At 51.2% G+C, this 10,383-nt stretch overlaps 1 protein-coding gene across 1 annotated transcript in view; it reads right to left on the reverse strand.

Annotated features, from left to right (window-relative positions):
- Positions 1-10,338, reverse strand: part of SNX19 (sorting nexin 19) — a gene marked incomplete at its 5' end in the record, with an annotated part of 22,506 nt that extends 12,168 nt beyond the window's left edge. Inside the window, 8 exons of the mRNA XM_009696393.1 lie at positions 3,373-3,502; positions 5,797-5,965; positions 6,254-6,350; positions 7,543-7,673; positions 7,970-8,089; positions 8,249-8,349; positions 9,079-9,217; positions 9,628-10,338. Coding sequence (XP_009694695.1) covers positions 3,373-3,502; positions 5,797-5,965; positions 6,254-6,350; positions 7,543-7,673; positions 7,970-8,089; positions 8,249-8,349; positions 9,079-9,217; positions 9,628-10,338 — 1,598 coding nt within the window. The remainder of the gene's footprint in view (positions 1-3,372; positions 3,503-5,796; positions 5,966-6,253; positions 6,351-7,542; positions 7,674-7,969; positions 8,090-8,248; positions 8,350-9,078; positions 9,218-9,627) is intronic.
- Positions 10,339-10,383: the final 45 nt, after the last annotated feature.

Raw genomic sequence — 10,383 nt, forward strand, 5'->3', positions numbered from 1 at the left:
CGGCCCCTCCGCCTCCCCTCCACCCGCCTCCCCTCCCTTTCAGCTCCGAAAAAGGATCACTCCCCGTTACATAATGGGATGAGCAACACAGGGATGTGGGCTTGCACACACAGTGGCCTCCTTTTTACTTAACAATACCTTTTTCGGTCATACAGCCTTCCTCTCCCCGGTTGCCATTAAATTGATAGTCAGGGGAGATGCATAGCGCCTGGCTCCAGCTATTTCAGCTACAGAGAAGAGGGGAAAGAGGAGCGGGGTGGGATCCTCCATGCAGAGAACGGTGATTGGAACAGGGCAGGGAGGTCCCATAATCAGCAACAGTGTGGTCACAGCAATCGCTTGATGTCACCGCAGGGGATGCGGCAGGAGAAAGTCCCCAAAGGAGAAGGGGACTCGCTCTCCAGAGAAGCTGGATCTTTTTCTTGAATTTTTTCTGTTGATTCTTCCACTCTGACATGAGGTACGCTCGCTGCAGAGCGGCAGCAATGCCCAAGAAGGCAGCTGCAAGAAGGCTGCAGGAGCAGCACACTACTCACCAAATACGAGCTGGTAGAGGAGTATCCAGCAGCAACCCCCTTCCTAACACCCAAAACACTGCCAGGACACCTCATTTCCACCACCCATCACCTAATCCAGCTACTGACAGGAACAGCGAAGGGCCTCATCTCTTGAAGGGATGATACCTTCTCACACTTTGTGACCAACAACGGTCAGAGATGAGATGCGTGCCCATCTGCTGCCCCGTGTTTGTCCGCCTGTTCTTAGAGGCGGGAGCAACGATGCCTTGAATAGCACATGCTCCCAGAACAGCTTCTGGTATTTTCTCCACCTGTAAAGGGTACCCAGACGCAGTGCCAGCCAGAATGCCAGTGCCAGGGCTGCACTAGGTCTGGCTGAGCAGTGATCAAGTTGCAAATACTTTAATGGGAGAGAAATGCCACCAAATCCAGGCCGCTGGCAGAAGCTCTGAGCTAGAGTCTTCTTGATCCGCTCAGGAGAGCAGTGGCTACCTGGGCTAGCCAGGAGTACAAGGAGTCTCAGCCACCCTTCTGCATGGCTCAGGGACAGGGTGCAATGGCAAGCCAGCACGGAGCCTCCCCATTCCCAATTCTGTTCCATTGTGGAGGTAACCACGTGCTTCATCTTGAACGTCCATCTCAGGCATTGTCTGAACTCTTGCTCTTGTATCGGATCACAGCTTTCACGACAGGCAGATCCTGACTGCTCCGAGGGCAGTTCTCGTGCCCACTGCAGTATCCTGCTGAGCCCCAGCCCTCCACATGGACTTCCAGAATCACTAAAAACCTGCCATCCTTGATTCAAGATAGGAGAACCTCTGCCCTAACACTCCTTTTCAGGAAACCAAAGCGCTGTCCTAAGCATGGCCTTCTGGGTTGGGGTGGTGACGACAGCAGCAAAAACAGGGGAGGAAAATGAGCAACACCAGGAGAAAAAAAAAATAATAATCTATGAGCGACACCATCCTCCCAGCAACAGGTCAGTTCACACTGTAATTCTTGCCCTGTTCCCTTCACACCAGACTCCTGACTGTTCCAGAACAAGAGCAAAGCCAGCGTCAACACACGGATTTCGGCATGGACACGTACAGTCCCAGGGACACCGGGTTAGTTCAAAAGGTTGTATTTGCACCCTGTCCTGATCACCACACCCAGGAGTCACGGGACTTCTCAACATCACCTCCTGCATCACCAAAGGTTTGCCTGCAGCACACGTGTGTTCACCCAGATCCATTGAAGTGGAGCGCCTACAAACACATTCACCCTCACGCTGCTCCTCTAGCACAACTTTTGGAGCTCCTTCTCCTTCCTGAGCCATGCACGTGCTGTGTGTACGACTGCTTCTCTAGTGGAAAATACCAATGCCATGTATCGGTGCCGCAGGCTCCCCGAGTGACTGCGACACAACTTATTAGGAGGTGATGACGTGCCTATTCAAGCTCTCATACTTCTGTGCTTACACACCAGGATTGGGTTCCAGCTCATTCCCCAAGAGACGAGAGCCCATTTTGGAGAAATAGGAGCAACACCCACCTCCTCCCACCCAAGGAAACAGACTCGGGAGTGATGGCCAGCAGCCCCTGACCTCAAAGCGCTTCAGCAACCTCTGCTGAGGGCAGCTTAAATTACCGGCTCGGTTATCATGTGCTGCCCTGCACATTCTGACACTGGCCTGGAATGCCTGTGAGAGAAGAAAGGGCGCAGGAGCGGGAAAAGCACTGCTCCGAGACTCCCTCTAGCCAAAGTCCTTCCAGGAAGGCTTTCCTTTTACTCTGAAGGACCATAACCTTAGCGAGTGATAGTCACCGACCTCCACAAGAAAACAGAAATGCTCTCTGTTTGTGTGTCTTGGCCTACTGCCTTACCACACAGAGGCACTGGCCCCAGAAAAGCTTGGCAAGTACATACCAGCTGGAAAGGAAGCCTTTCCCTAATACATCTGTGGGTCACTGCCCAAGGCACAGGCACTACTGGCCCACCGCAGATGAGAGGGAGGTGCACCGGTGAGAGCAAGGGCCCTGGGAGGCCGCACTGCAGGCTATTACTTGACAGGTCACTGTTCCCTGTGCCTGTTTATTCTCCTGTTCTAGAAAGAACAAGCTGAACCCGTGGGCAGCAAGAGACCAGGAGGCCAGCAGAGACCACTCTCTCCCTGGACAGCCAAGGAACTGGGCACTCTTGCCCTTTCATGAGGCAAGAAGCCTCCCATTCCCAGGGCCGGATCATAGAATGGTTTGGGTTGAAAGCGACCTCAAAGTTCCATCCCCCCTGCCATGGGCAGGGACACCTTCCACCAGACCAGGTTGCTCCAAGCCCCATCCAACCTGGCCTTGAACACTGCCAGGGATGGGGCAGCCACAGCTTCTCTGGGCAACTTCTGCCACCGCCTCACCACCTTCACCGAGAAGACTTTCTTCTCAATATTTCATCTAAATCTTCCCTCTTCCAGTTTAAAGCCGTTGTCCCTTGTCCTATCACTCCCTGCCCTTGCAACAAGTCCCTCCCCAGCTTTCTTGTCGGCCCCTTTAGGTACTGGAAGGCTGCTCTAAGGTCTTCCTGGAGCCTTCTCTTCTCCAGGCTGATCCTTCAGAAATCGGGAAAGGATCCTTCCTTTCCCCTGTTGTTAAAGGACAGGAGGTCACCTGCTAGAGTTACACTGCTGTTCATGGGGAAAACAGCTCCTAGCGCAAATCTCCGAGGTGTTTACTATACATGTGTGACATCTTTACAGAACCTTGTAGTCTGACGCGACGGAACGCATTTTTCTGCATTCAGGCAAGAGCTCTATTTTAGACTGTAACTCCAAAGGCAATGCCACCCCACAGAGCTGTGAGGTTGGTCACTGAGGCCTTACCTTTGAACGAGGGTCCCAAAGAACAGGTGGAAGACCTTCTGGATGTTCTCCGTGCACAGCCAGCTCCAGTGATCCATCAGCAGTAGACGAAGCACGTCCAGAGCCAGGTCAGCCAAAGCTGTCTCAGAGTCTGCCAGGAGGAACAGAAGGGTCAGATAAAGGCGGCAACTCAGCCCCTAAGCAAACCCAGTGGAAAGCATCATCCGAAACTCACTCTTTTCCCCATCAGCCTGCTTGATGCTCTTCTCCCCAGCCTAGCACCTTGTGCCACACACAGATGACCTGCTACGGCACAGCTAGCCTGGGGAACCTGCCTCCCAGGCTCCTGCCCCAATCACTCTCTTTTCCATTTTCATCCAAGTAGTCCCAACCTCCCTACCAAGGGGTGCACCAGACCGGAATGTGGCTGCTCCGAGCGCTCAGTTCCTTCTCAGCTCAGCTGAGGGATTATCAAACCCCAATGCAGGCACGGGGACAGCAGCGTGCCCAAAACAGGTGAAAAAGAAGGCAGTGACTGTAGCCAGGAGAACGGTACATTGCTGAGGACTATTTTCCTCCTCTTCACCAAAATTTTCCCCTCTTCCAACGTTTTCCAGGCAGAACACTCCGGTCGGTGTCTGCAGGCTGCCATCGTGTGGCAAGTCCAAGTCTCAGTAAGAAGACAGATGAACCACATCTGGATAAACCAGATGCATCAGTTAAAACAAAACCCCACATATCCCTGGTGACACAGATCCGGAACAGCAAAACCTCTCTCTGATCCTCAGGAGGATGTCAAAGCCTACAGCGTAAACACATTCTACTTGCTAGACAATTACCTTCATGTTGCTTGGCCCCAAAGTATCATAGGTGTTATGCTGAACAAGCTTATTAATGTACCACAAACCTGCCCGAGACAACGACTCCTAGGCCAGCGTCCCAACCTGAGGCTACCGCATCAGCTCTGTTGGCAGAGTGAGCTCCTGTACAGCAGCTTCCCCTACTCTGACCTTCCCCGACACCTGATCTTTCAATCGCTCTGTCTACAGAGAGCCAACGAGACTGTTCAAACATCATTTACTGCTGGAGATAAAGGGGAAAGATTCTGGACTCCAGCACCTCTCCTTCCCTCCTCTTCCTCTCCTTGCTGCATACGGGCTACACTAATTAACTCCAGGTCATTTCACTTGGAAATGACAGGGCAGGAGTGCATTTAGCATCTCTTGCTCTGGGCCATGCCCAAGTTACTCCTCGCTTGCTTTGCCCTTTGAGACTTGACTTCCTGGTGCAAAAAGCGGAGCAGGCTGTTTAGCTTCACTGTAACCCCAAACAAAGAGCACCATCAGCAAGCTCTGTTTATTCCTGTAGCATCCAAGTGCCCTTCCTCAGAGAGCTGCTGGCCAACCTCTTCCGAGAAGTCATTCAGTGAGCCGATACGGACACTGGTTGCCTTTTTAGCCAGCCGCTCCCTAGACGTTCATTCCCCTTACCCTGCCAGACCAGCCTGCCCTGTCTCGGCTCTGAAGCATCACAGACCTGCAGACATTTGACATAATTCACATTAAATTTCCTTAAGAGTTCAGCTAACTTGGCCTGCCGCTATCTCTTGTGCTCTCTGCGGAGCACTGGCCTCCAATTCCAGTCCTGCTCCCCAGCAGCCCCAAAACAACGGCGGGCGTGTGTTCAAAGATTATAGGCAAAGCTGGTAGCACAGGCTAGGTTTCAGGATACCAGACCCATCCTGTCAGAAGCACGTGCTTTCTGTCAGAGCTTGCCAAAGCTGAACCACTGGAGTGAAATTTTTGGAAAGTTCCAGCTGATACAGCTCAGCTATTCCAAGAAAAAGATTAGAGAACATATTCTTGCTCGCGTTCAGGATAATCTTGTAACCGCTCCCAGAGGCTGTAGCACCCCTGTGCTTCAGAGGGGGGGATCTAAAATCAGAAAGGGAACATCATTCCTTGAACGGGGATTACATATTTGCTATTCCCACCAAATCTATCCAAACTCAACTGAACCTCAAAAGGTCCTTTTACAGTGCATGGACATATGAAGGCTAACTTGAGCCTACCAAGAAACCCTAATTTGGCCATTTTTCAGTTTCTAAGAGCTTTTATAACATTGGCAGTTTAAGTAGTGTGTCCTTAAGAAACTTATTTCTGCAATAACTGTACTGAGTACACCAAGGTGAAGATCCACAGTGACAGAACTGAGCCGAGACTCAATTTGCTTCCACTAGCAATAAAGACCAGAGCAGTCACCCAACAAGACTGGAAAAACTCAGTTCGCTTTCCCTTTAATCAAGGTGCAACAGGCAGGAAACCAGATCTTCATACTGAAGACCTTGCCAGCTGAGCCCACAGGTGTTGGAGCTGTTGCAGTACCACAGGAGATATGCTAAAGGACTAACAGAGAGGCTGAGCTCACCAGAGTCTGTGTCCGGACGTGCCTCCCGCTCCGATGTGCCCAGCCTGTCCATATCTTCCTGCATGGAGCTTTCCTTAGCTTCTCTGCCTCCCTCGTCTTCGGGAGCTTTGCTGCGGACCGCTTCCAGCAGCTTCTCCTGCTTCTGGATGAAGGACTCCATAGCAGCCAGCGACAGGGTGCCAGAGACCTACAAAAGCACCGGTGTATTAGTACCACAGCGGCGAGCTGCACGCAGTCAGAGTTGAAAGGATAAATGAGATCTCCACTGCCCAGCCAGCCTCCCACCACCTGGTTTGCACCTTTCTGTAGCCAGCAGCAGAACTAAGGCTGCTTATCGCCCTTCTGGAAAGATGTGGCACGTGGGAACAAGGCTGCAGCAGCCACAATGCTCGTGCACATGGGTTATTCCAAGCAAGCACTCAAACAGGGCAATGATTAGGATTATGAAAGGATTGCAAGAGGGATCTGAACTTACAGCGCTGCCCTCCCTGACAGAGTACATGATCCTGTCATGTGCTTCACTCGCACTCAGCACTGGAGTAATTTTACTGGATGAGAACCGCAGCCTGGACCTGAAGAGAAGAGACACGGCACTGTCAGGGTTTTCTCCTGCGAGTAATGAGTTTCCCGATCCCAGCAAAGAACCAGGACCAGCTATCTTTGTCCAGTGCCACATCCAAGCTAAGAAGCCTGATTAGACCTAAAATGGTTCAAAAAAAAGCATCTGCTCCCAGGATAACTAAGAGGTGGCAGTAAAACCACGCACCAAAAGCATTAAAGCATTTTTCCACAGCTACACAGGGGCCTAGCCAAGGCTTTCCAACATCCACCACATACATACACCTTCTTTGGCAGGTACGTTACATATAAACTCACTAGCAGATGTAGGCATTTCTGTTCAGCAAGGTGTAAGCAGTAGAGCAGACGCAGAAAGTGTTCAGAAAATCCTCTGACATGAAACATACTCAGCCGGATTGTGAAATCCGATTATAAACACACACACAAAGGAGGATGTGAAAGGGCATTTGCGATTGTGGGACAAATTGTAAAATAGCCTGTTTATCTTTAAGGAATGCCCTTTTCAGCCAACATTCTTCAGAACTTGTACTTTTTTGGTTTGTCTTTTTGTCCAAAGCAGCTTTTTCTAGCAAAACATCTCTTTTCTGGAAAAAAAAAAGTCATACTTGTGCAGAAACCTGCCCTTCTTCTGCGAGGGAAGAATCACTAATGAGCACAATGGGGCTCGTCACTGCCAGCAACACCAAATAAACGCTTGGCGAGCAACGCACGTTTAATGACCTTAAACACTACACCTAAATAAATATTCAAATGTTTGCTGGGCAAGGTGGCATGCCACTGTGTTAAACACATGGGAGAAGGAGTAAACCTGCAGGTAGACAAGTTATAGTTGTATTTTGCAGTGACTCACCACATATATGGGTCATGCACGTGTTCAAGGTTAAAAAGCAATTCTCCAGGAGCATTAACATCTTTGCCGGCAAATGCCACCACCTCACAGCTCCCTCAGGAGGAAACCCATCTTCTGTGAAAACCTAAGCATTCTTAGAAACTCCTTTATCCAAACAGAAACTCAAATACCCTTGCTCAGTATGTGAGAGAGAAAGGAATTCAGCTACAGTACAACAGCAATGTATTATCCACAACAGGTAAAGCACCAAGTCAGTATTTCCCCGGAGCAGAGTCAGTTTATGTACGAAATCCATGTTCTGCATAAAGCACAGGGGAAGCTGAAGAAGCCCTTACTTGTTCGCCTTCTTCCCGTCTGTCTGAGATTTCCCATCCACTTCAGACTCGCTAAGATCCTCCGTGGGGCTCTGGGGCTCTGACCTGGGGAATGCCGTCTTCAAGGTGTCCACAATAGCATTGACAACAATCTGCAAAAGCCAGCAGTGCCACCCATTATTGCATACATTCCTCTTCCTTGAATATAAATTAGAGTTTTCAGACTTGCGCTCTCTCTATTTGCTGTGATAACCCTCAGCCTCTTTCGGATGGGCTCTGACTCTTCCTAGCTTTATGGTTTTCTAGGCAAGCTGAGCCCAGCTACACCAAAAGCGTTTGAGTTTACTGGCTACTACCGCAGCAGCTATATAAGTAGATATCGAAGCCCAAGAGGCATGTCTAGGTGCAGCTGTAAGTGGTTCAGATAATGGGTTTCCCACTTGTCTACCTTGTCTATCCTGGAGACAACGAAGGGCTTCTTGACGAACGCGATCCTGGCGTCGGTGTTCAGGGCGAGGAACTCCTGAACCTCCTCACTGTTTGCAATCTCAGGGACCGCACACAATTGCTGCAAGGGAAGATGTAGCTTTAGGTCTTTTTTGAGTCAACTTCCCAGCTTGATCAGGTAAAGCGCAGGCAGAATAGATCTGATGTGCTCCGCTGTCAGTACAGAGCTGTCCCAAACACTGCTTTCTAGCTCACAGGGGCACATGAGCAAGTATCTCACCTTCAAGAAAGGTTCTAACAGACTTTTTCTGGCTTCCACTTTATCGCTGTCCATATTTCCAAATGGGAGATCAGGGAACAGTTTCTTTGGGCCTTTGATATCTACAAGGGAAACAAACCCACGAGCGAGCTTGAGAAAACTGCAACAGTTGTATTAAAATCTTAACGCTCTCACGCTTAAGACTACCACTACACACTGCCTGGTATCACTCCAAGATAATACGCCCCGCAAACCAGGGTAGCTGAATCAGACCTTAAATCCATACAGAACTTGCGATCTGCTGGATTTCGCATTATCTGTGCCTTTAAAGTTAAAAGAAGCAAGAACACCAGTTCAGCACAAGGACTCTAGATCACTCAAAGAGCCCAAAAATTCTTGGCAAAACAGTTTTGCAGTCAAAACGCCAGACCTGTCAAAACCAAATGATGTAGGAACATGCTAAATTCAATGAAGTTTTATACGTACGTAGCATTAGAAGAAGCATTGTTTTCTTTTTAAAAAGAGCTTATGTTCAACACATATTACTCTACTTTCTTATATGCAAACAAGACTCTTGCAGATACCAGTGTTCCTATTCACTGCCAAGGTGCAAAACCACAAAAGCCCAGTGGTGTGATCTGAACGGTAACAAGGATGCTTTGAAACACTGGAATTTGCTGCCAAAGGAAATAAACTTCTCCTCTAGCCATCTCGGCACAGAACAAGGACATGGGCATCAGAAAAAGCCCAGCATCCAGAGCTGCACAGGCAGGGCAAGATACCCTCAGAGCAGTGGAGCGTGGGCGAGAGAGAGAGAAGGATTTTCTCAGAAAGCTAATGCAGGCACTGACTTTTCAGGAACTTGCGGAGCTCTGGTTTCTCCTCCAGCCTGGTCTGGAGGTTGAGGAACTCCCGGTAACGGCGGTTCACGGTGTGGTAAGCCATTTGCTGAAGGCTGCCTGTGCTCTCGCTCTCCAAGGCTGTCTCATACTGAGGAGGAAGGCAACAGTCAATACCCCTTCCAGACCCCAAAACAATCCTGATGTGCTGTGGTCCCTGGCGGCCCCACAATCCCCAGACCCCACGGAGGTCCCATCCAGCAATTCCTGAGGTTGACCCTTCCCTGAAGAACAGCAGCTGCACAGCAGGCGAACCTCTCGCGATGAAGGAATTGGTGAAAACAGAATACAAGAGACTCAACCAGCCCCATGCGATCCTTGGCCAAGAGTGGGAACCCCTAACCCACACCTGAACGGCCACCGGAAAAGCCACTGTGCCCGCTATTCCCCCACCGCCAGACAAAATTCATTGTGATCAACACACATCTCCAAACACCAGCCCATGCTCCCCTGCCAGGACAGGGATCTCTGAAAAGGGGTGACCGCCGGATGACTCTTTACCTTGATGGTGTACAGGGTGTAGGGGTGGAAGCCAGTCCCGCTGTGCTCTCGGGCAGTGATAGTCCCAGTTATCCGCAGGTTCTGGATGACGACCGGCCCGTCAGGGCTGCTGAGAGGCTCAAAGCTGAAGGCGCTGATGGAAGCTGTTGGGGAGGATGAGAGCAGGGGCAGAGTCTGCCCAGGGTCTGGGGGGCTTTGTGGCGGGCCCTCTGCTGTCCCTAGATCTTTTCCCAAGCTGGAGGGCCTCTGCGAGGAGGACTTCTTGGGGACAGTTGGGCTTTCCTCTTCCTTCTCAACTGCCGGGTCGATCTGGATGTCAGGGCAGGAGCACGGCGCAGAAGCAGAGGTGGGAAACAGGCCAGCATCCGAGCTGGTGGCCACGCCCTCCTCCAGGTCCCCCACGCCATTCTCCGAAGCGGCCGGTCCCTCCAGCACAGCGGAGGTGTCTTGGAGGGGTTCATCGAGTAACTCCCCTGCAGGCGACGGTGCCAGCAGGTCTGTGTCCTGGCCTGCATCAAGCGCAGGGGACTCCAGCTCCAAACCCTCACAGGGGAAGAGGGAGCCAAGGGCTCGCGGGCAGAGGAAGGGCTCCTCCGTGTGACACAGCCCACTTGCCGGGTCCTCTCCCTCCTCACCAGCAGCCCCTGCCTCTCGCCTGGGCACCTCCGTGGCCCTCGGGGAAGGGGAAAGCCTGGCAGGGCCGGTGTCTGTCTGCACCGCAAAGGGCAAGAAATCGGGCACTGGGGGTGCAGGGGG

This window comes from Cariama cristata, unplaced genomic scaffold (genome assembly GCF_000690535.1).
Source record: "Cariama cristata isolate BGI_N322 unplaced genomic scaffold, ASM69053v1 scaffold5383, whole genome shotgun sequence".
In the NCBI taxonomy this organism is placed as follows: domain Eukaryota; kingdom Metazoa; phylum Chordata; class Aves; order Cariamiformes; family Cariamidae; genus Cariama; species Cariama cristata.